Source organism: Ctenocephalides felis, unplaced genomic scaffold (genome assembly GCF_003426905.1).
Source record: "Ctenocephalides felis isolate EL2017-DRISC unplaced genomic scaffold, ASM342690v1 CF-g0.4_SCAFFOLD_01886, whole genome shotgun sequence".
Classification (NCBI taxonomy): domain Eukaryota; kingdom Metazoa; phylum Arthropoda; class Insecta; order Siphonaptera; family Pulicidae; genus Ctenocephalides; species Ctenocephalides felis.
In genome coordinates this window covers 170,699,862-170,726,990 of record NW_020538040.1, presented here as the reverse complement: position 1 = coordinate 170,726,990, position 27,129 = coordinate 170,699,862, and the positions used below count along the sequence as shown (strand labels likewise).

Genomic DNA, 27,129 nt, shown 5'->3' with positions numbered 1-27,129 from the left:
ACATTGAAAATAATACTTACAGTGAATCTACCCAACTGGGCGATGTATTTGGTATTTTTGTCAAAATTTTTAGAACAATCCATGTAAGTGCCTAAGCACGAACATATATTTGGGCAATCATCACAATTGACAAAGGTTAACTTAAAGTCAGAACAAAAATATAAACAAAAGACCACCATCTTGTAAATTATTACGAAATTATTCACTAAACATTTGTCTACTACATTTAAAATACTCGTGGGTAACATAGCACAAACAATAGATAATTGATTGATTCACTTTAATCAGTACAGTCTTTCCAGAATTATTAAAGATAATGATATTACAAGTTAATTACATTACACACAATCAACCATTTTGATTATTTTGTTTGCTTTATGTTGTATAACAAGATCCACAGACTACGGTTTATAGAGTGTCAACATGACAGAGAAGTCTAAAGATCCAGATCCAGCAACTTACGCATGATTATTTTTTCTTAAAATTCCTTGCATGCGACATTTGTTATTATTGAGTTGGTGTTACTGAACATAATATAAATACTATTTTTGATTACTGCACAATGTTGACAGCTGTCACTTTGTGCAATTCAACGAACTTGATCTAAGTATTTCATTATATAGTTATATTTATGAATGTCTAGTATTTATAAAAGTGATACTGCCTGTATATCATGTCTGCTATGATAACTGCTGATTGGTTTACGTTGGGAAGGGATGTATATTATAGGTATTGAAATGTAAAAGATTGCAACAAAATATTATAGTTATATTCCTTATACGTATTGCAATTTATTTTTATTGAAGTTTCTTATACAAAATAATTTAATTTCAACCTCATAAAACATTTAATTTTATATATATAATATATATATATATATATATATATATTTCATCGTAATATGCAGTATTAGTAGAATCCTGCTATATTTTTCTATACAAATATCATTTATATAAAAACCTATTATCTAAAGATATGATAAACTTTTGATCCTTTTTTACATAAGTTGAGAATTTGTACACTTCATATATATGCTTTTTAGTATACATTATGCGTACATAATGTTGTCTGAATACTATATTTTTCTCCAATAGGAAATATGAATTATACTGTATGGGGTGGCAGAATGAAATAAACTTGAATGATATGATGCTTTATGCTGCACCATATGGCGGACCAATAGCTTTAATGAGAAATTACAAAAAGATTATAAGAGTGCAAGGCTCTACAAACCCAATCATCTACATATACACATCGTCTGGCCAGAAAAATGCATCAATAGTGGTTAATATTTTGAATTAATTTTATATAGAGTTAAATATTTTTATATGTTTTATTTTTATAGTGGAGCGGTAGCAATATAATTACATTAGGATGGTCAGATGCAGAAAAATTAATTTGCGTTCAGGAAGATGGAAATGTGACATTGTATGATATATTTGGAACATTTTTGCATACATTCAGTATGGGTACTGAAGCAAAAGACTTAAAAGTAATACTCTAATAAAAATTATTATTAAATTACATGAACAAAGTACATTGTTCATTTGTTTTAGGTGAAAGATGCAAAAATATTTTTAACGAATAGTGGAACAGGTGTAGCTGTGATGACATCAGCGTGTAGAATTTTTATTATTAATAATATAGAAGAACCAAAGATTAGGAAACTACCAGAATTGCCTAGTAATTATTTAGGTATTTAAATAAGTATGCATGGCAAAATACAAAAAGTTATTAGAACTTATGAGTTCGACTAAAAGAATATTAGTATATTACTTTTTATTGTCGTTAAAATATTGATTAATTTTGGGTATGATTTATGGAAAATAAGTTAAGAAATTTATAACAATGAAATTACATAGTTTACATTACAGGTAGTAAAGCAACATTATATTGGACTGTTCTATCCGAGGACAGAAATACTATGGCTATTGTCTCATGTGGACATGAGATTTATGCTTTATACCAAGATAAAGAATTGCCTTTGTCAAGAGAATTGAATTTATCTACTGAATTTACTCATATTTGTGGTATGGCTGTGTCTTTGAATAATAAACATATTGCAATATATACAGATTCTGGAACTCTCTGGTTAGGATCCTTGGATTTGCAGAAAGGGTATATTTGAATAAATTTTTATGAATGAAATAACAAAGTAATCAAGTTACTGCTGAAGAAGTATCATTTATTAATGTTACTATGTAGGTACTGTGAAATTAAAATTGATGAACCTGATGCCATACTTCAGCAATTAGTCTGGTGTGGTACAGAAGCTGTCATTGGTTTGTGGTCCAATATTTTATATGTTGTTGGAAGAAATGGTGATGTTGTACAGTATCCTTATGATAACATTCATTTGATTCCTGAAATTGATGGAGTACGAATGATATCAGAAGCTAACCATGAAATGATACAGAAAGTTCCCAGTGTTGTGCAGCAGATTTTCAGAATTAATAGCACAGATCCGGGTTCTTATCTCTTGGAGGCTTCCAAACAGTTTCAGGTTTATCATTTTGTTATGTTATATGGCATATGAAATGATTATAACATTTTTTAAAATTTTCAAATGTTGATGTATATTTATATTTTCTAAAGATGATTTCACATTTAACTAAAAAGCTCTCTTTATCACGCCTTTCTTTAAAAAAAAAAGATTTTTTACCTATTTATAATATCATTTTCAGCGTCGAAATCATAGAGCTGATGAATATATAACTCTAGTTAAAGATCAATTACCTAAGGCAGTCGCGCAATGCTTAGAAGCAGCTGTTCTAGAATTTGATACTTCAACGCAAAAAATGCTTATAAGGGTAATGTTTTATTATATGTATATATATATTTAAGTTAATACTTTATATTTTATTGAAATGATCATTTCAAATAGGCTGCATATTTTGGAAAAGGTTTCATAAATGGTCATTCACCAAAGTCATATGTTGAAATGTGCAGAATTCTAAGAGTACTAAATGCAGTGAGAGACAGACGAGTCGGGATTCCGCTAACATATACGCAGTATCCTTGACATGCTTAAATAATGGTTTTAATTTATTAAATGAAAAAAAGTCTTAACACGTTTTATTAGATTTGAATGCCTTACAGCCCAAGTGCTTTTGGACAGATTAGTATTGAGAAAACATTATTATTTAGCAATTCAGATTGCAAAATATTTAAAACTGTCTGAAAAAGGAATATTAGCACACTGGGCACGTCATAAGGTAAACTGTAAACTATCTGCAATGATAAATGTATTGTGATATACCTCTTGAAATTTAGAAACCCATTTTTAATAAAGTATATTTTCAAGGTGATTCAATCAAAAGTTCCTCCTGAAATTGTAGCGAAAGAAATTGCTGAAAAAGTAAGCCATAATCCAAGAGAATTTTCTTTCTGGCACATTGCAAAGTATGCTGCTGATAACGGCAGGAAGGATTTAGCTATAAAGGTAAAATATTTCTTTATGTTTGGTGATGGCTTATTTTAACCTTTTGAATAATTTATTGACCTTTTTATTATTTCAGCTTCTGGATCATGAAGTTTATGTTGAGAAACAAGTATCATCGCTATTAACTTTAGATCAAGGTCAATCTGCATTAATCAAAGCAATTGAAAGTGGAGATACCGATTTAGTTTATGCTGTGATAATTGATATTCAGAGTAAAACATCATTATCTAAGTTCCAGGTAAAACTGCTTTTTTCATAATTGCAAGAATATATTAAATGCTGCATAAAGTAATTAATAAAAACAAATTTATTGAAAATGTGACTTTCAGATGATAATTCGTAATTTTCAAGTTGCGCAAAGTCTGTATTTAAAATATTCACAAGGAAAAAATAGAGAAGCATTGCGTGATATATACATTCAAGAAGATGATTATAACTCCCAAGCTGCTTTGTATATTACTGAAAGCTTAGAACCCAAGGTGAGTTCTAATATAATTAATAAATAATATTTTTTAAATACTTAACAATGGCTTAACACATGCAATTTTTCAGAAGACATTTTTTTCATTTAATAATAGTGTTAATAAACGTAGTAGATTTGTTTCCTTAGTCAAAATTTTTATTTCAGAATTCAACAACAAGAGACACAGTTTTATCTGCAGCCCAGGAAGCTTTTAAGAAAGCAAGGAATGAAATTGGAGTTACTTTGTGTGATGAAACAAGAAAATTATATAAATACCAAAGAAGGCTGGAGGAAAAATTTGAACGCAGCTTTATGGGACTGTCTATACATCAAACAGCAAAGGCATTACTGAAATTACAACAGATCAAGCTTGCTGACAATTTCAAGTCGGAATATAAAATTCCAGATCGAAGGTGATATTTTGCCCATTTATTGCTAAATAAATACCAATTTGGTGGTTTCAAATGTTTGAACACTTGGTGATCGAATGTATTTCAGATACTGGTGGTTACGCATAGAAAGTTATGCAGAAAATGATGAATGGTCGGAATTAGAAAAATTTTCAAAGGCTCGGAAAAGTCCTGTGGGTTATGAGCCTTTTATAGATGTGTGTTTGAAATATAATAATATATTTGAAGCTCAGAAATATGTTTCCAGATGCAAGGACGATTTGAAAGTGAAATACTATGTTAAGCTCAAGTAAACATATTATTAGAAACAAAATTTATATTAAATATGTAGCAAATAAGAAGTTATTTGTACAAAATTTATTTCAGAATGCTGGATAAAGCAGCTCAGATAGCATTTGAACAGAAAGATGTTCAGAGTCTACTGTTTGTCCAAGCTCATTGTGGTACTTCGAATAATACAGTTGCTGAGCTGACCAAGAAATATATAGAACAGTTAGCTGCTAAGTAAATAAAAAGTAATGTTAATATATTGAATGTTATAAATTTATTAGAAAATTGTTAAACATTTGTATTTATTATGTATAAAATAATTTCAGAAATTTTGTATGCTTATTAAAAATAAATTATTATGAGATAATAAATTAAACATCAATAATTAACTTTTGTATAAAATAAATTTATTTTTTCCATTAACCATTATTTTCCATTTTTATTGATTACACAAAATCAAAATAACAATATAAGACCATTCACACCACATTCATTTGAATGTAATATTTTAATTATCATTCAACGTCATTTAATATTTTCATAAAAAATATTTCACTTAACTTATTTTTTCCATAAACCATTACCTTCTATTTTGTACTTTATTTTGCATTGATTATGCAAAATTAGAATAATAATAAAAGACCACTCATACCACATACATTTGAATATAAAGTTTTGGAAAGTATTTAACATGACTTATTTTTTTCATAAACCATTACTTCCATTTTGTAATTCATTTTGCATTGATTATGTAAAATCAGAATAATAATAAAACACCACTCACCATATACACTTGAATATAAGATTTTAAAAAGAATTTATTGTAACTAGATTTGATGACTTAGAACCTTTTTTTTTGTAAATTGTTAATATTATATCAGTTCTTGTGAACATTAGCGTTCAAAATACATATACATTTCTTTATAGTGACTATTTGGACCTCTTTCTTAAGTAGTATTGATAAATGCCAAGAAATGAAGATATAGTAGCAACCAACCCTACCTAAAATATTTACTTGGTTGAAATTAAATTTCAAATTATTATGATATTCAACAAATAATTTTTCCATACTTGTGCTGAATTAAGTCTTCCACCCCAAAGCCATCCTTCAGGCAGAGTACTAACAGAATGTATAAGATCTAATGCTCCTCTTATGCTTGCTATGTATTCTAACTGCTGAGCTTGCAATAATCTATCCATAATATCGCTGAGAATATATTTAGTACCTTATATTAGGACTCTTTCCGTAAAAAGTGTATAAAATGGGTTATATGAAGGATCAATAGATATTTATGGCATCAATGAAAATGTGAGAATTGTATGTTTCATATTATAATTCATCTTTAATAGTTTTGATTAAGACAAAAAGTGAGTTTGATAAAACAATCCACCGTCATAAATTTTTACTAATGTTTCAGACAAATATTGAGGTAAAAATTTATTTATTATATATTTATCAAAAATATTATGTATGTTTATATAAAAAATCCAATACAATATTAAGTACCTGGGTCTAACACCTTTCTCAAGTAAGCACATCTTGTGGTTATGAATCAAACTTATACTCCTCAAAGATCTTGAAAACAAATAATTATTATCAATATTAAGTCACTGAGAAAAGCACTCAAATTATTCGACAACAGAATAAGTACAATAAATTTATAGAACCAAACTAATCTAAGTCTTAATGAATTATTCTTTCACTAATATCATTTGTAAGATCTAAGAATAACTTACTTCATAAGCGATAAGTAAATAGAAGCAACCCAAAACACAGAACTGATATTATCCCATTTGTTTGGATTTTCCACATTAAGAAGTTTATATTCTGCCAACCAGCATACTTTCTCAATTGGATAATAAAGTTGGTCTATAATATTTGTAACAACACCCAAAAATGACAAGCAACTATCAGGTTCCTATCAAATGGAAAAAAAGGCTTTTGTGTTACTTTAATATTAAAATCAATGATAATTATTCAGAAATTAAATTTAATATCAAAGAATGTAATATTTTAGTTATGAAGCAAAGAAAATAAAAAATTATATTTTTTTTCAGTTCAATTGAAATTATATATGCAATAGAATAATGTTGAAAAACTTTTTAAAACAGGAAGGAAAACATAGTGAAAGTAATCATAATAAATATTAACACGTTAACGGATATGTGCCTCTATTGCCGTCAAAGCAAAGTTTACTATGCGACAATAGCCATCTAAAAAGCAACGGTCCTTTTTAGCCACATAACAGCACAAATTTGTATTTGTCGGGTTACAAAAGGAAACATAATGTAGTTTTATTTTGGAAACAATTTTTGAAGTAAAACTTCTTTAGGGGCGACTAGGGTGTAAATCTGTGAGAATGCAACGGAAATAGCGCTACGCCCGAATTGTATGTCATTCGCTTTGGATGAAATCATTTCTATACCAGTCGATTGTGATTAATCGTCGTGTCGCGTGAATAGAGATCTGTCGTTGTATGCTTACCAACATCGACAAGGAAATCAGCATAGATAAATAAACATTCTAAGGTTACATGGTAGTACAAATCTTGATTTAATAAAAAATGCCGGAATTAAAGAATATTTAACCCTGTTCCCAATTAATTAATAGTAAATAATTATGATGAAAATAATAAAACAAATGAAACATTTGTGCCATGTACTAAACGTAAGTTTATTGAAATAATTTCTATATTATTCGTAGTTTCTATAAACTTTTGAAGTTATTAAAATGGAAAATATTTTTTAGGCAAGACAGATATTACAGCTGTTCAAAGAATGAGATTATATCACCAGCAAAAAAGTAAAAAAAATACAAGCCATCAATGAATGTATGTTAATTTTAATTACTTGAAGTTCTTCAAACACAATTATTACATGATAAGTGAAATTGTAAAAACAATATTTCTTTAGGCGTTGTTTAACATAACCTGAATGTGAACAAATATTATAGAATTTATTAATCAGCAATTACTTAATTTCTCTAATAAAGATTCAAGTCGTAAATGCTAATTATAATCACAAACCGATCATGTCATATTTGAAGTATAACTTTAATTACATTATTGTTTTCAAATATTATAAATATTTTTAATGCTAATATAAATATATAATTTTTAATTTATTATATAAATGTGTATAATGGTCGACACCAATAAATGTGTGCATCACGAGTGTTACCACATTACTAACAAACATTATTCAAAATTGTTATATGATGTATTTATTTTTAACTTGAAAGCAATCTCATGCAATAGCAAAAAAGTTTTACTTTAATTGCATGTGAATCTTATGCGCACTCTTTTTTCAATTGCGTTTTATTTTCTGACTGTTATGAAGTATAAATCTATTCATCTAAGATATATTTTATTATTGTCTGGGCATCTAACATTCTATAAACTAAAAGAGTGTTAATTTTTAAACTTTACTTGTTTTATCTGCCCATCAACGTGTTAATTAATACAAAATGTGTATACCGTTCTACCAAGTCCGTATTGAAGAGTATGCTGTAGCATAGGTATATCATCAAGTAGTCTCAATGTAGCCCTAGTTTTAGACATTTGTGAACTGAATATTTGAAATTTTTTAGACAAGGCAGGATCCTTATCAATTGTCAAACCTGATGCAAGCTTCATTCCATAACACAATGTCCTCATCACCTAGTATACAGACAAGTGATGTAAAAAGAATGGTTTTTATCAAGATTCTATTGAAATTTTACCTTGTCTCTCCCGCTATAAGTACTTAGCATTTCACATATTTCGTCTAAAATCATGATTGCTATTAAAAATTATATTTTTTCTATAGACAGATGGTGAAATAAACACTTCTATAATTCGAATGCCTAAAGGTCAACTCATTCCGGAATTCTAGTATTGAATTTCGCCTCATATCTCCTTCTACTCGCTTACAGATTTCTAATATCAAATGTCACGTCAAAACTTGTAGTAGTAAGATATTTTAATTCTGAAACTGTCATAATGGTGTCAAAAATAAATAAAGCATCGTGTTCATCGCTGCCAACACTGGGATAATAAAAACCCAATGTCAATAACAAATTTTATCTATTTGATAAGTAACCATAACCAACAACAAAAGTGTCATCTATCATGTTTTGTATATGCAATAATTCGTGAATGATTTGCCAAATTGGTGTGATCTTATAAAAGCATTTTAATTTTTTCGACACACTTTAGTTAAGTTTAAAAAATAACGAATGGTAACAGGCAACTGGTTTGACATTTTTAAATCTGTGATAAAAGTGTTAAAAAAACTTTTTTCCTTTCATTATGAATCACAAATATTGTTTTGTAGTCACTACATAATGCGATTAATGTCGGAAATTTGTTATACAGTTAATGTGTCTAATATTTATTAAATGAAATGTGTTGTGAGTGTTGTTGATTGTTTTCAAATAATTAGTGTCATATGTCATAGTGAACGGATGTTAGGAGATCACAATTAAAGGTAAATATGACAGTTTTATTTGTTTTTGCTATTTTATTTATAATTCCAAAATGTCATGATAATTATCAAATTATTTGCTATAGTAATCTTTCTGATGTAATTTAGTAAGATAATGGAACTCTTGGATTATTAACAATAAGTAACGCCTTATCTGTAACGTTTCCTTGGTTTAATGCAGTGGTTTCCAACCTTTTTTGCACCGCGCCCCCCTGCTTTAACAAAAAAAGAGTGCGCGTAAGGTTCACACGCGATTGAAGTAAAACTTATTTGCTACTGTACAAGATGGCATTTAAGTAAAAATAAATACATCATATAACAATTTTGAATAATGTTTATTAGTAATATGGTAACACTCGTTATGCACACATTTATTAGTTTCAACCATTATACACATTTATATAATAAATTAATATGCATAATATTTAAAAACAATAATGTAATTAAAGTCATACTTCAAATATGAGAGGATCGGTTTGTCATTGTAATTAGCATTTAGAAATGAACCTTTCGCTGGCGATATAATCTCATTCTTTAAACAGCTGTAATATATGTCTTGCATAAAAATATTGACCATTTTAATAACTTCAAAGATTTATAGAAACTACGAATAATATAGAAATAATTTCTAATCAATAAATTTACGTTTAGTACACGGCCCAAATGTTTAATTTGTTTTATTATTTTCAAGAAACAGGGTAAAATATTCTTCTGATTCAGGCATTTTTCATTAAATTAAGATTTGTACTACGACGTAACTTTAAAATGTTTATTTATCTATGTCGATTTCCTTGTTGAAATCGGTAGGCATACAACGACAGATCTCAGATTCACATACACGATGACTAATCACAATCGACCCGTGTTGAAATGATCTCATCGAGAGCGAATGACGAACAGTTCGGGCGTAACGGCCTTCCGTTGCATTTGTACGGATTTACACCCTAGTCGCGCCTAAAGAAGTTTTACTTAAAAAAATTGTTGCGCCCTCCTTAATTTTTTCAACAGTTTAATTTTATAAATACTCAACTGATATTATCAGACTACAAATTAATATGCAATATTATGTAAAAATATGCATAAAAATTAATTATTTTTTGTTTATTTTTAAATCGTTTCGATTTTCTATTATTTTCGATAATAGTATTCTGGAAACTGATGTACGCGCCCCCCTGAGAGGGCGCGCCCCACAGGTTGGAAACCGCTGCTTTAATGTATTGTTAATTTATTAGTAATTATCAACGGTTATAAATATAGTAACATACATCATTTGAAACATACACATACTATATATATATTTAAAAATATGATATTGCTAATCATATGTTTTATGATCTTTTAAATCATCAAAGCATACAATTATATTTTAAAACATACAATTATATTATTATATTCTACATTGTGATCTTTTTTATAATTGATGAGTGAGGGAGTGATGTGGGTGACAAATGATTAGAAGGCTAGTCATTAATTATTTAATTTTAGGCTATTTTTTTAAATAAAATCTTTTATTTGTTGCAAGAATATATATGATAATATTGGATACAAAAGACTACAATCCGCAAAATTGTGTTTAATTTTTGCAATATAGATTATTTAGTTAATTATTTTTTTAATATTTTGTTTTACTTTTATAACATTGTAAATAAATAGTTTATTATTAATATTTATAATCTAATCTTCTAATGATTTAGCACGAAGTTCACAAAAACTTGAACTTTTCTTCCCGTATCATTTTTTTATCATCAGATATTATTTTTGGACACGTGCGTACTTTTGTAATTGTCTGATAATTTTGCATTTTTATTTAAAAAAAAAAACAAACAAAGTTATATCTTGGGAAAGCTGTGTACAAGACTGATACTACATCTATTTTTATTACACATTTCTTATTTTATACGACTTGTGATTAAAATATATATTGAAAAAAAAGTATTTGGTAGGTTTATTGGTAATATTCCTAAGCTCTTGATCAATTTTTTCTTCAAAAGTTTTGCCAATATAATTATACAATAATTAAGGCTTCATCTTCTATTATTTTAAATTTTTAGCAAAAATGTTAACGATCGCAAAATTTATGTTGTTCGCAAAAAAATGGAATTGAAGATTTATTCATTTGGTTGTGAATATTTTAATATAGGTATAAATTGTTATCGTAAGCGCATAAAAGCTTTATTCGTGCAGAGGTCGGCAACCTGCTGCTGCTTCTTTTTGTTCATAATGAATTTGATTTATAAAAATATTTGATTACATTTATTAGTGAAGCCGAATGTGGACTAAATGGCATTTTTATTGATGAAAACTTTATAAAAAGTGTGGCGCATCGGCTCCGCATCTTTTTCAAGGATCTGTCCATAAAGCTGAACATTTGGCACCAAATATTCCTAAACTAAAAAGGTCAAATTTCAAATATCAACTAGTGGTTCATGGCATCGTGCCTTAAGGCTATTTGCTGGAACTTCTCGTACCGAAAACTAAATTATTAAAAAAAACTTTGCAATTTTTTTTTCTTGTTATAATCTCTATAAACTATTTGATAATACGATATACATATGTCTAATGTTCATTTTTGACCGCCAAATGGCATTATTTTATACTTTTTTCATTGGATCTCCGGAGACACTAGACCTGCCTTTACAAAAATTTTACCGGTTGTTCATTTCGTCAATACAGGCAAAATGTCTTTTGTATTATATAAATCGAACGCTTCAAAAATTGAATTAACATTTTTGGTTCTTTTTGCCCCGTATCTTCGAAACAACGAGACCTGCTTATACCAAAGACTAATCAGCACGTCTCCTTATCAATACGAATCGAATGTTTTTTAAATTATTAAAATCGGTTGATCTTTGTTCCCGAAATCGTCGACGGAAATTTGTATCCGCACGTACACACAAACACACACGCACACACATACACACACAGACACATACATCAATTTTTTCTAAGGTATGCCAAAATGTTTGGAAACCTTTGAAACGTAAAGATATATAAAAATTTTCATTTTAATTTTTTTGCGATTACTACAACTTACCCTATGGGAAGTTAAAAATACCGCTTTTTTATAGGGTTTTATTATAAATGTATGCATTTCTCAACGTTTCTTAAGACCGTAACCGACTTTCATATTCACTTTTATTGGCCGAAATCCAACTTTCGAACATATTTAGTTTGCGTTCATCGATATTTTCTTTTTTATGTTCCCGTCTCAGTGGTAAAGAAATTAGCGAAAATGAAATGTTATGAATCGTTATCACTGCTGCTCGACATCAGGCTGCCCAAAGCACCTCGACCTTCCGAATACTCTAAACCATACTAAGCCACGAGAAAGCTCTGATAATATTGTTGTAAAATATTTCATTTCTTGCGGCTGTATAATCAGAGTGTTTACTATTTATTTTAAAGTGGTGCTTTGGTGCAGTAATTCTCTATTGTCCTTTTGCGGTTTTTGTCAACTCCCAAGAATAATAATGATTCTTTGATAACACTGATTGTTCCGATTTGCAAGAACAATGACTAATGTTGTGTTATTCCCTGTCCAATGCGTATCATGACGTATTCTGATACATGTGCCGTATGTGTATGAAGATTATTCAACTGTACCTAATGAAAATTGCAAATCATCTGACTTGCATAAAGTTGCATATCAGTATTTTTTCTATTTATTTAACACTGATACAGAATTATCTATAATTATCTATCTGTCAAGTTAAACGTAACTATTTTTTTAATTATAATGCATGTTCATGTCATTATTACAATGACGTTAAGTTTTAAGTTTTTAGCTTAATTTGTCAGCATATTTATTAGAATTTATTGAAAAGATAACCAAGGATTTTGAAAGTAGTTATATCTAATTTTTTTTAAACATTAGTAAATTTGATAAGATTGAATCTGCGATCGGTACATACAACCTATAAGCATATAACTATGCTGTATATGGTCAGTACGAGGTCAATTTATTACAGCATACATACACTACATATCCAAAAAACAAATATTAAATATATCCTATCTTACAAAATACCAAATATACCTCAGGTAATATACCTATTATCTAAGATCCATAAGGTATATATAATAATAACAAAGGGTTGTACTGCCCTAGGGCAGGTCCGTGAGCTGAGTCAAACCCCAACTCGATTTAGGGAAAAATAGTGTAAGAGATGGGCTATTTTCAATATGAAACATATTTTCGATATCTATTTTCAAGTGTATACAATAAAAATGTCAGCAAATACTTGGAGTATAGTTAATTAGTCATAATTGGGTTGGACAACTATTGGGTTGCCATCCATTCAAAATTCCATAAAATAAAATCAAAACAATTACTGAATGTCTTAAGTGTGACAGATTGTAATTAAAAATGTTAAAAAAAATAATTTCAAGGGAAATTGTACATCGCTACTGCACGATGTCAGGTTGTCCAGAACGGGGTTCACACAAGTCCGTGTGCTTAACCATTACACCACAAAACGCCTATGTGTTTATCAGCCAGTTCGCCGAATTGAAAAAAATTAATAAATATTGATAATTCTTTATTTATACGTTTCCATACTTGATATGTGTCATCAGTCAGTTATTCGTACCAGGAAAAAAAACACAAAGTTTTTTTTTATTATTTTATTGGCCTCGCTTACTCGTGCATTTAGCCACCTACATTATTCTATACAACCATATATCCTATACAATTTTCAATTTCATATCTTCTTTATATAATCCTATTCTTTCTGTACTTCTTAACTTATTGTCATCCTTCTTTCTTCTTCTTTTACTATCTTCTCATTTCTTCTTCTAAACACTTCTTACTTTTTCTACTATACTTCTCATTTAATCTGCTAAACTCTTTACTTCAATTCATTTTAATTCTAATTCTCTAATTTTTATACATTTTGTTTATTTTACATACATATTTTTATTACAGTTCATAATTCTATTATAATTTCAAATTAACTATCTATTTTTTTTTCAATTTCTTGCCGGAGATTCGAACTCAGAACCTCCAGCATGTGAATCGGGAACGCTAAAATGAGTTTCATATCTATAATTTTATATATAGTTTTGTTTTTCCTGGATGAATTGCTCATGACACATCGAAGTATAAATAAAAAATTGACAATATTATTTCATTTTTTAATTCGACGAATTGGCTGAAATCAAATATGCTATAGAAATAATCAAGATATATATATATATATATATATATATATATATATATATATATATGTATATATGTGTGGTGGTTAAGCCTCCTTCCTAGAAAATCACAATGAACTCGCAATCAGTTTAATCCCGCCCTCATGAAATCATTTGGTAATTGATACATTTTCACTTGAAATATTAAAACAAAAGCATATTATTAACACGTTAATTGCGACGATAGTATTAACAAAATTTTCACATGAACCATGGAACTTTATTAGATAATTTAGTTAAAGATGCAGCAAGAAAACCCAACAAATCGAAGTAAAAATTGCTTGCTAAAATATGGACTCTCCATAAACCATTTTTTTTAAATTTTATTTGGCCTCGCTTACTCTGAGCATTTAGCCCCCTACAACATTTTTATTTTATATTCTATACTATTTTTTTCAATCATATTCAATCTTATATATTGTATTCTTTTTTTTTTCTTCAATGTTTTTCAATTATTTTCTTCAATCATGACTTCTTCATTCTTAATTCTATTCAACTCCTATCTTCCCTCCCATTTTCTTTCTTCATTCTTAATTATATTCAACTCCTATCTTCCCTTCCATTTTCTTTTTTCATTCTTAATTATATTCAACTCCTATCTTCCCTTTCATTTTCTTTTTTCATTCTTAATTCTATTTAACTCCTATCTTTCCTTCCATTTTCTTTCTTCATTCTTAATTCTATTTAACTCCTATCTTCCCTTTTTCTTCACAAATCCAATTCTATTTAATTCCAAATTAACTCTAAAATTCTAAGGATTCGATCCAAAGATCCCTGTCGTGTTATTTTTTTCTGTTCATATAAAAATAGTATATAAAATATTGCTTTTAAATTTTCTTTGCATTTGAGGTTTGCTGATTCAATTGATTTGTTTATCACGGTGCATGATTTTTAATTCACAATTTGGTAACAATATTTGTTACTAATCATAATACACCTCAAACAACTTGCGCTATAAAACTCTCTGCTCCATAGTGCGAAATTTTAATTAAAAAAACTTGGTGCACTTGAACTTGATGATAATGATTTCAATGCTTTAGAAAAAATTCAATTTACAATTCCGATTTGTGTTTGGCCATAAATTTTCCAATGTCCATTGGCATTGATGCGAGTATTCTATGCGATTATGTGACATGATGATAAAGTCCCCGGAGCGATTGGAGCCCGTTACAGTTTTGCGATATGTTTTATATTGTAAATGTTTGTGTCTGTAGCTTTTTAGACGGAGAGCTAAAAAATACGTTTGTTAGTTATTTTTTCGGCTATAAATAGTAATAAAAACTGTTTATAAACGCAATATTGTATTTGAATTATATATTCCAGCTTTTGATTTTATTCGAATTTATTATTTTGAAAACAGCGTACAAGATGTACAACGAAGAATAGCAGTAATTACAATTTTCAACTAGTGGGGCACATGGCATCGTGCCTTAAGGCAAATTGCTGAAACTTCCCGTACCAAAAAATTTTTTTTTAAAAAAAGATTAACATTTTTGAGAAAAATTTACTCTGAAAAAATTAGATTTTTGAGAAACTATAAATTTTTGACAAAAATTTACTTTTTTTGAAAAAAAAAAGACTTTTTGAAGACGTTTACTTTTTTAACTAGATCTCCGAAACCGCTAGACCTGCCCTAATGAAAATTTGATCAATTCTTCATATTGTTAATACAAGTAAAATGTTTTTTGAATTATTCAAATCGGACGCTCCGTTCTCTTAGAAACTGAGTTACCGTTTTTGGCACTTTTTGCACCGCATCTCCGAAACGGCTAGACCTGCCTTCGCCAAAAACTAATCAGCCTTATCAATACGAATTGAATGTTTTTTGAATTATCCAAATCGCTTCATCCGTGTTCCCGAAATCGTCGACGAAAATTTGTATCCGAACACATACACATACACGCACACAGACACACACACATACATCCATTTTTTCTAAGGTATGCCAAAATGTTCAGAAGGTTTTGAAACGTAAAGATATATAAAAATTTTCATTTTCGATTTTTTTGCGATTACTATAACTTGCCCTACGGGAAGTTAAAAATTATTTGTTACTATCATATATCCTTGAATACATTTAGACAATTACAAAAGCCGTTTCGAGGATCATTCAAATACACTTGCCAGAGAACTACACCACAACACTAACAAGCAAGATTAAAAAAATTCTTGTTATATTGAAATATGTCAAATATTGTCAAGTATTTTTTTCCTGCTGTTTAACTTGTTGTCCATTTCAAGACAGATATAAAACTATATAATAATAATAAAAAAAACTATCATGTATCCTCGCTTTTTAAGCTAAGCCGCAATATCAGTTCGGTATTTGGAACGATAAAAGTTCATCCATGAAATTGAATTTATTTATATTTTTAATATAATTTTAAATGTGCAAGTAAAAATAGCCTTTCCCTGGTATTGTTTAACAAAAAAAAATTACTACGTTATTATTACATTACTAACTATTAGAGAAATTCGAATAATAAAATACATTACATGTTGATGCATTGTGCCAAAAACTGCCATATATGTGGTAATTTTCCTTAAAAATTATTTGTTTTCTTTTGCACTATCACGTATCCTTTCTTTTTAAGCCCAGCTTCAATATCAGTTTATTTGGAACGATAAAAGTTCTTCCATAAAATTTATTTATATTTTTAATATAAATGGCAATATGTTTCGTACTGAAAATAGCCCTTCTCTGGCATCATCATCATCAAATCGAAAATCATTACTATTAATAAAATACATGAAATAGAGATAGGCCAACCGTTGGGTTGCTTCTGAAAAAACTCAGAATTATCACAACTTATACTACCTTTAAGTTTTAATTGCAGTTTAAGAAGAAATAAAAAAATTAATGTACTTTTTTGCTAATCAACTTATTTTTGAAATCGTGCACATTGACTTACAATTAGATAATTCTGAATTGTTAAAATAAATAACTATTCATTTAATTAAATTAGTAAAGTTGTAACATTATTTTCATGAATTTTTATGCAATAATTTTTACACCTATTCTTACATATCAAACAAGTAAATTTGTAGGAAGGAAAATAGGCTTTAAAAATACAAAATCAATGGTCAGATGATTTTGTATTTTTAAAGCCTGTTTTTATTCATCATTTTTACTTGTTTTTTTTTAAACGTACACTTAGCTAAAACTTAATTATTAAATTAATTAAACTAAATTAGTAAAGCTGTAACATTATTTTCTAACTTCCCGTAGGGTTAGTTATAGTAATCGCAAAAAAATCGAAAATGAAAATTTTTATACTCATACCTTAGAAAAAATGGATGTATGTCTGTGAGTGTGTGTGTGTGTGTGTGCAGATACAAATTTTCGTCGACGATTTCGGGAACACCGATCATTTGATTTGAATAATTCAAAAAACATTCGATTCGTATTGATAAGGAGACGTGCTGATTAGTTTTTGGCGAAGGCAGGTCTAGCCGTTCCTAAACTACGGGGCAAAAAGTGCCAAAAACGGTAACTCAGTTTTTAATAGAACGGAGCGTCCGATTTTAATAATTCAAAAAATATTTTACTTGTATTGCCAAGTAAAAAACTGATTAAATTTTTGGGAAGGCAGGTCCAGCGGTTATGGACTCTCAATAAAAATAAGTTAAAAAATATCATTTGGCGGTCAAAAATGTTTATTGGACATATGTTCATCAAATTATCAGATATTTGATAGAGATTTTAATAATGTGTACACATTTTGTGTAAATTTTTTTGGGTTCCGAACCAAGATTTTTAATTACGGTACGGGAAGTTCCAGCAATTTGCCTTAAGGCACGATTCCATGCACCCCACTAGTTTTAATTTTCATGCAATTATTTTTATACTTATCCTAAAAGAATAACAAGTAAAGTTATAGGAATAAAAATAGGCTCAAATCAAAATCAATAGTCAGAATATTTTGTATTTTTAAACCCTAATTTTATTCTTACAACTTTACTTGTTGTTTTAGGATAAGTGTAAAAATTATTGTATAAGAATATTTAAAAAAATATGTTTAATTATTTATTATTTGATAAGGGTGCGTCGATTAGTCACGTGATCGAGTTTTTAAGGATTTTTATCCCCCATGATGATCCATGGTGATATTCGAAATTACCTCCCCTCCCCCACCAAACATCACGCGTATTTTTAGTTACGTGAAAAAATTGTACATTTTGTGATTTTTTTTTGAAAATGTTTGAACTTTTTTTTAAAAAAGTAGTTAAGAAATAAATACACGTGACATCTTACTATACCTCTCCCTCTCCCACGTGATATTTTGTGATTTTTTTCAAACCCCCCCTCCCCCTAAAAACCTCACGTGATTAATGGACGCCCCCTAATTTGATTATAAATATGAAATTTTCGACTTAAAGTAATCGAGCACTAAATATAAAGCCCATATAAATTAGTGTTTTAAATTGCACATTGAAGTTTTAATAATTTTCTTAATAATTTTGCATCAAAATTTTTTTTTTAGGTTTTATAAAAATACTGTAAGTCTAATATTAAGCCCCTACTAATTATCGTAATTATCATACAAATAATATTATATGTGATTCATGTAATCATTCAGAGAATTCGGTGCAATTTTGGGAATGCATAAACATTTATTTATTGTTTACAATAATATTTTATGTTCAACAAAGTATAAAAGTTAGCGAGCTCTTCCACTATTTGCCGTACAAATTCAAATCAGTTTTTTCTTGTCCACAGAGTCAGCCGAGCAGCCGATAGCGTCGCAAGAAAATGAAAAGGCAGCTGGAGCATTTATTTTCCCTGTTAGTCCCTGGCCTCTTTCTTACACTAACATCAACCGGTATGTGATTTTTCTTTTTATTTGTGGGTTTTAAGTGATGTGACATTTTGTTAAAAAAAATAGTTTTTTTTTGTTTACGAATTGTGTATGCAAATTTTGTGTGTATTTTATGTGGTAATGTGATGATTGTAATATATTTTTATATTCATATTATATTCACACCTGTGTCTGGCAATATTGATATATAAATATATACATATATTTATTATGGTGGTCTTTAATATGGACATTTTCGAATTTCCTTGCTCCCATGGGCTCAAATGCTTCCAAATTGATAAATAAAATCCTCTATAAGTTTAAGCTCTTAATATTGTCTTTTAGATAGTGCGCAATTCAATCAAAGTTTTGTATGGAAATAGCATGGAAAATTTTTCAAAAATTTTAAAAATGTTTTTTAGATATAACTTAGCGAACAAATGAATGAGTTTTATTCAAAATTCGACGCTCTACAAAACAAATTAAAAAAAAACTGTTTTGCGAAGCGTCGAATTTTCAATAAAAGATGACACAAATTATCACTTTTAATTCATTTGTTATACCTAAAAAAAGTTTTTAAAATTTTCGAAATTTTTTCCATGCTATATCCATACAAAGTTTGATTGAATTGCGCACTATCTAAAAGTTAATATTAAGACCTAAAACTTTCAGAGAATTGTTTTTTATCAATTTGGAACCATTTGAGCTCTTGGGAGCAAGGAAATTCGAAAATGTCCATATTAAGAGCCACCCTAATATTTATATATATTTTATGATAATTTTAATGTTGAGTTTTTTTTGTGAGTCAAAATCTTCAGAGCAATACATCAAGTAAAAATACTCAAAATTTATAAGATCTTTATTGTTTCCAAACGTTTCACTACAAATTGAAAGAAACAGAAATTTAAAATAACTAAACTATGTGACAATTAAACAAAAGTAAGTAAAGCTAAATATATAAAAAAGTAACATTCTGTACACCGGAATATTCCTAAAAAACTAATAATAACAATGATAATTTACAATAACACTACTACACTGTTTTTTGTCAATTTAAATAAAAAAATATTAACATTGCAAAATCGATATTTTTTTTTTATTTAAATTGGCAAGAAATAGTGAAGTAGTGTTATAGTGAATTATCATTATTATGATTAGTTAATTAAGAAAATTCTAATTTACGTGGAAGACTTTACACAATGTTACTTTTTTATATATTTAAGTTTCTACATTTTTTATGTATTGCACTGACTCATATATAAAATATAAATAAGTTTGAAATATTATATAAGTATATATAAATATATTTTTTAATCAAATAAATTTAAAAAATACGACTCAACGTTGGAAATGTTGACATAATGCAGATTTTTTTTGGGCGTACAATAGTCGATTTGCATTAACCTCAAAGTACTTGATTTTTTGAGTGCACTTTTTTCGGAACCGACCTGACAAATTCATATGGTTTTATGCATGTTAATAGTTATGAATTAAAATAATTAACATGAACTTCACACTATCGAACCAATAATTTTCTTTTTCCTTTTTGTGGACTCTATTGTTTTTTTTTTTTAATTAAAATGGCCTCGTTTTTTTGGGCTCTATTGTTAATTCAATAAAATATTCATTGCGAACAAACTCCAAACTCAAATCAAATATGATTATGTATTTTTTGTTATCAATAATATTATTATTACATGTAAAAGCTCGGAAATTATTTCATAATTATTTAACCAGGTTTGAAAATCATTTCACATTGTTGTGTTCAATAAACAAACCGGTATACATTTGTTTCGCGAATGTTTCGTTGGATTTCGCACCATCCTCAGAATTTAAATTTTATTACATATTTATACGTTTGCGTTCGTTTTTTACTGTTATGTAGTTGTTCTGTTTCTCTATTTTTTTGAACATTGTAAAAAACTTAAGTCGGTATTTATGAACTTAACTACACAAAAATTGATTTACCATTAAATTGTATGCTGTATATATAAATACACACACACACACACATATAAATATATATATATATATATATATATATATATATATATATGTTCAATTTGAGTTAAAAAGTCGGGCGTTACATCAATAAAAAGAGTATGAGAGTTTTTAGAAATTTATTTAAAATCCATACGTTTCGGCTAGCATCTTAGCCTTCATTCTGTGTGAACCAATTTAACTATAAAAATTAAAACTGAATAAATAATATTTAAGAAATTTCATAGAAAAACAACAATAATAATAATAATAAACACAATTTTGTATCCTAATATAACATACTGAATGAAGGCTAAGGTGCTAACCGAAACGTATTGTTTTTAAATAAATTTCTACCCCGAATTTTTAACTCAAATTAAACATAATATATCAGCATCAGATTCAAGACTATTCAAATATATATATATATATATATATATATATATATATATATATATATAATGCCAGAATTGTGATGTTATTAATCTAAAAATTTAAAATTAGCACGCGTCCTAATTATATATCAATTTGTTTTGTATACAACTGATTAAACATTTTTCAGCATTCAAAGTTACAATGTGCGTCTTATCATTATATCTACGTATTTTTTTTAAAATAATTATAACATTGTAAGAGTAACATTTACAATATTTCAAATAACGACCGATTTTTTTCCATAAAGTCTGCTCATATCTTTGCTCGGGTCCATTTTTGTTTTCTTCGTATATGATTTTTTTTTGCTATCTAATTTCTCTCAATGATTATTTCCGCAGACAGTTACCCAATTAGTCCTTTGCGACATGAGCCAGACGTGATAAGGATTGTTAGATGCGTCTCATTTATATATGTAATAAAAATTCTAGCGACGCATAAAAATATAATTATAATTTATAATAGAACCTCTTTGTTAATTCTTTTCATCTGCGTTTTAATGTGAAAGAATAATTGATTCATATTCTTACTTATATTATCTTTTTTAACTTCCCTCTGATATGCCAATTTTATGATTTCTCGATCTTTCAAGGCATTCGGAATCATCGATACCAAAATTAGAAAAAGTATAAGTGTATATGTTTTATTATTTTTTACTATAGCGAAGGAAATGCCTTTATGCATCCCAGACTGGTCTTTTGTCTGGGTATGTCGGACACAATACCGCCCTGGTATAATACCGACTAAAATCTCCACTTTGCCCTTGTCTCTGGTCCTCACGGAAACCGCCGTTAGGCATTACTTCGTGGGGGGAGGATCTAGAATGTTATTATTCTTAACTTGATTTTATACTCATCTTTTAAAGTAATATGTGACATTTTATCGAGGTTCTCTAAGAAATGGCTGCACTGATTTCAACAATTTAAAAGCCATTCCATGAAACTCAATAAAGATTCGCGTCCATTAATTTTGTGTGACAATCGGCCCAACCACAATTTTTTGTAATTAGCAGATAAGTGCAAAATTGTTAGTTCACGTTTTCGCCATAAATTCTGATTTTTTGAAAGATATCAGTTGGAACTCGTGCTGATTAGTTTTTGGTAGAGATCTGCCGAGCTGTAGTAATTTACTGAACTCCTAACTTAAATATTATAGGCCTACGAAATTATAAAAATAAATGAATGTTTGGAATATTTGGCGGTGCCAAATTTTCAAAATTTTATCATCACAATTATAAGAGTTGCTAAATTTTACTTCATATCGATTGAGTCGATTATTTACAAATCGGGAACTTTCTGAGTTCGAACCTCTGGACAACCTGACATCGTGCGGCAGCGATATCCATTTTCACTTGAAAATAAAGATCAAAAATATGTTTCCAATTGGAATTAGCTTATAGTGAAATGACAATGGGTAATCTTCCACACTATTCTCCCCTGAATCGAGTTGGAATTTAACTCAGCTCACGAACCTAAGCCATTACTACCCATTATATATATATATATATATATATATATATATAAATTGTTTAAATATATGAAATTATAAAATATATTAAAAAAATGTAAAAATATAAATATATAAAAAAATGTAAAATAGAGGTAGGCTAACCATTGGGTTGCCTTCTGAAAAGCCAGGTGATTAAAAAAATCATCACAACATGTTATAGAACTCTAAATCAGATTTTAAGAGTTCTATGAGATGCTGTGATGATTTTTTTTGATCACCTGGTTTTTCTAGAAAGCAACCCAATGGTTAGCCTGTCTCTATTTTACAATTTTTTTTTACAAGCGTTTCTCTAATATCGAAAATTTTTAATTTAATAAGGCAATGTCGACGAAGGGCTTTTCCACTTGGAACAAACTATAATATTTTATATTACTTCTTATTGCAATATTATTCTTTTTGGCAAAGAGATAGTCCTATCAAGTTTATAAAATTTTCTTCATAGTTTCAATTTTGTATTTTGCAAGAATGATGTATCATGTGTAATCAGATATAGTTTTTGTTTATTTTAAGATTAAGCATTTATCTCTAATCGATCATCTTTATCACAGTTATCTTAATTTCAAATCAAAACAACCGAATATTCAACATTTATTTATATTTACTAAACGATACTATTTTTGATATGAATACTTTTTGCCATTTCAAACATTCTAAATACATTACATGTTTTATGTATTGTTTACATAAACGACTATTGTTTATATAAATTAATGAGCTGGGTTTAAAATTTGCAATGATAAGCAAAAATCATTTCTATAAAGATATCACTGTTTTAGGAGAGATTTAATCAATGGTAATTGATATATATATATATATATATATATATATATATATATATATTTATATTTTTGAAGAAGAATCAATTGGTCAACGTATGACAATATTTGTGATGATATTAGGACAAAATCCAGCTGTAGCGAATTAAAACTAAATTTGAACTAATTTTTTGTGAATTTTAACTAGAAAACAGAGTACTGTTTTTCAATGAGAATTAATTAATTATAATTATATTTTAAAAAATGATTTTTTATTCATAATATTTTTATCTTTGAAATATATTACAAGTTTGGGAACGATGTGGTATTGAAGTAAAAGTCAGAATGTTGAGTAATGAACCCAATGGCTTCATCAAGTAAAATAAACATAATATTATAGTGTTAATTATGCACTTCCTTGCACACATATTTGTTCAACAATGCGAACTATTTTTGTGTGTATATATGACATTGATTTCTTTCAAATACTTTTCCATTAATGACCTTAATTGACAAAATTTGGGTCAGGTGTTTTGCTAGATTTGGATCGCATTAAGAATAATTTTTAATTTGGTAATCATCACTTATTTAACATTGCAATTAGTTGTATTTGATAGAATACAATTTTTTTTAAATGTGCTGAAAAATTGTTTGTAGAGTAGAATTAAATTCAATTTTTTTAAATAATGATAAACATTCTAAAATAGTTTCAAATACATAATATTTTACAGTACGATTGCTTTGAAAAAAATTCAGAATTTCCAAAATATTTCAAAATAAATTTTTCTTCAAAAAGTCTTTTTTTTTTTCAAAAAAAAAGTAAGTTTTTGTCAAAAATTTTAGTTCCTCAAAAATCTAATTTTTTCAGGAATCAATCATTTTCAATCTTTTAAAAATAATAATTTTTGGTACGGGAAGTTCCAGCAATTTGCCTTAAGGCACGATGTCATGCGACCCACTAGTTTTACATTAATTTAATTAGTATCCACTTTTCATTATATGCGTTTTTTGCCCAGAAGATCTATATTGCCATACTATGATATTACTATTTTTTTATTCAAACTAATTACAAATAATATTTAATTTATTCTTTGCTATTAGGCAAATATTTTAAACATATTCCAAATTTTATTTTCAATACCTAATGACTAATAGTACACTAATTAAAATATTTACATATTTTATGTACTACCTACAATAAATTATTATTGTTATTAAAGAAAAGAAATTTTAAGAAATGTTTTTGTAAATTCTTGACATTGGTGAGATGATGGTTGATTTAATTTTTTTTTGCAAAATTTGCAAGGTATTCCAAGTGGAAATATGAAGTTAATCATTTTTTATTGGTAACCCATGAAAATTTTAAGTAAGTTGTAGGTAATATTTTACATTTTCAGTATTTTTATGGCAAAATGCAGCTGCTAGCTCGGATGACACTTTTGTATTATCAACACATGATATTACAATTCTGGTGGGTGATGTCGGTGCATTTAACTTAGAAGTCAGGTAAATCATTTAATTTAATTGAAATAATTTATTTTAATTTTTCAGTTTTTTATTATAATTTATTTATTTGATAATTATTTTATTATAATTATTTTATAACATAGCTCACCGATTAGCATGAGAAGGTATTAACCCTTTCCACTCGGATACCGAGGGTTAAAAATACTATTATAATAAGATTTAACTGTTAATACTAAATTATATCAAAACAAATTTAAACAAAAAACGTACAAGTTAAAATAGAAAAAAAATTCTTGTACATATGGTAATTAGTTATTTCATTGAAATATGATTGAATTTTAATTGATTGAATTTAAGTTAGAAATTACTGCTATAAGCGAATTCAAAAGAGTATTAGACTAAGGAATAAATTACTTGAAAAATATTAGAGTTCGTGAAGAGAATCTAGGAAAGTTAAAGGATAGCTGGTTAAAAATTTTAAAACAATCTATAGCATTGTTACAAGGTTTATTTTAGAATAAAATATTTTCAGTAAAACGACATATGACGAGAGATGATATGCTAAATTTTCATTTAGCAGCAAATTGTGATCAAAACCACGTTCGGGTTAAGTTTTGTGTGTTTCAAATATAGATATTTCAAAAAAAGTTTTCTTCAGGTTTTTCTATCGATTTGGAATTATTATACCCTTATTTGTCATACGATACAACTTTCAATTTTACATATGAAAATACAAACAAAATATTTCCTTTCTATATCAATTCTACTACGACTTTAATGTTTATTTTATTTGTTTCTATTACTAATCATCATTTTCTTTCGAATTTGATGATTATTTTCATAATTCAAAACCACTGGAAATTACAGACGACAGTTAGTTCAACCTGTACAGGTGAACTTCTACGCTGAACACAAGAGTCTTCTCAGAATCAAACCAGCCGAATTGGAAGTCAGTGATCCTGGTTCCTATAATATTAGTTTGAAAGGAATAAATCCAGGATTCACTGTTATAACTTATAATGTTAGCCAGAATAATGAGAGGTAATAATAAGTTAATATTGATTAGTTGTAAATTTGCTAATTGTTTTTGTAATACTTTAAATAATCAATTGGATTTTACATGAGTTGCAGAAAATTATGGGAACAAAGAAGTGAAAATGCTTGTGCTGAATTTTGAACTTTTTTTGCAACGAACTATGAAATTTATATAGAAGAGTTTTATGAATAATTAACAAAAGTATATCGCAGTCCACAAGAAAAGTGACACAAGTCAAAAAGTTAAATTGTGTAGTAGAGTATAATTAAAGAACTTATAAATATTAGTTAATGCAAATTGTAATGCAAAATAATTTTATATTAGATTGTCACTATTACATTGTTAATCAATTTTTATACTCGTAAAATCTTTATATACTTTCTATACTTATTGTTAGTTCAAATCGTTTATATTTTTAAAAGCTGTAGCTTTTCAAGGCCGCCGGCATGTTTGGACGTATTTTCGTTTTATTATATTGGCCATGAAGGCGACAATCTTCATGGCATTGAGCTTTTACACGGAATGGTTGCTACGCCTGGTAGCGGAGTGTTTTGATGGAAATAATTGTTCACTTCTAAAAGTAAAGTCCGCGAAACAACATGTTTATTCAATAAGAAATAATAATTGCTTTTTCAGATCAACCCTAATTATTTCAAAATATGCGGTAGTGTTTTGTGTGTATCGTGTTTTGTATGTATCATAGCATCCAAATTCCCCAAATCTTGGCATTGTAATTTTTCTGTAACTTTATTTGAGTTAATTTAATAATAAAAAATTGAAGTATCATTTTCAGAGTTAGAGATTAATCTAATTGGAATTTAGTAAGCACAAAAAGTGATTTTTATCATTTTTGAGTTGCATCACTTTTCTTGCGGAGGTGCCTGCATTTTTTGGTGGAGACTGTCC

The 27,129-nt window shown here is 27.9% G+C and overlaps 3 protein-coding genes across 3 annotated transcripts in view; 2 read left to right on the top strand and 1 right to left on the bottom strand.

Moving 5' to 3' along the window:
- Nucleotides 1-590: 590 nt before the first annotated feature.
- LOC113377750 (vacuolar protein sorting-associated protein 16 homolog) lies at nt 591-4,838 on the top strand. Its single transcript, XM_026618163.1, has 15 exons — nt 591-729; nt 1,095-1,284; nt 1,346-1,492; nt 1,557-1,695; nt 1,875-2,118; nt 2,206-2,503; nt 2,685-2,810; nt 2,885-3,012; nt 3,083-3,215; nt 3,305-3,442; nt 3,519-3,680; nt 3,772-3,921; nt 4,071-4,318; nt 4,404-4,604; nt 4,682-4,838. Exons 1-15 carry the CDS (start codon nt 674-676, stop codon nt 4,821-4,823), a joined length of 2,502 nt encoding a protein of 833 aa, XP_026473948.1. The 5' UTR covers nt 591-673; the 3' UTR covers nt 4,824-4,838.
- Nucleotides 4,839-5,174: 336 nt separating this feature from the next.
- LOC113377003 (peroxisomal membrane protein 11C-like) lies at nt 5,175-8,562 on the bottom strand. The gene is made up of 6 exons (XM_026617156.1): nt 8,307-8,562; nt 8,062-8,244; nt 6,323-6,504; nt 6,093-6,161; nt 5,657-5,792; nt 5,175-5,587 (listed from the first exon to the last, which is right to left on the bottom strand). The coding sequence occupies exons 1-6, from the start codon at nt 8,358-8,360 to the stop codon at nt 5,516-5,518; spliced, it is 696 nt and encodes a 231-aa protein (XP_026472941.1). The 5' UTR covers nt 8,361-8,562; the 3' UTR covers nt 5,175-5,515.
- A 247-nt stretch (nt 8,563-8,809) lies between these two features.
- The window catches only part of LOC113376253 (cystinosin homolog), a 28,198-nt gene continuing 9,878 nt past the window's right edge, over nt 8,810-27,129 (top strand). Inside the window, exons 1-4 of the mRNA XM_026616160.1 lie at nt 8,810-9,052; nt 18,966-19,068; nt 25,118-25,226; nt 26,055-26,228. Of these exons, the coding sequence (XP_026471945.1) occupies nt 18,999-19,068; nt 25,118-25,226; nt 26,055-26,228 (353 nt within the window). The 5' untranslated portion in view covers nt 8,810-9,052; nt 18,966-18,998. The remainder of the gene's footprint in view (nt 9,053-18,965; nt 19,069-25,117; nt 25,227-26,054; nt 26,229-27,129) is intronic.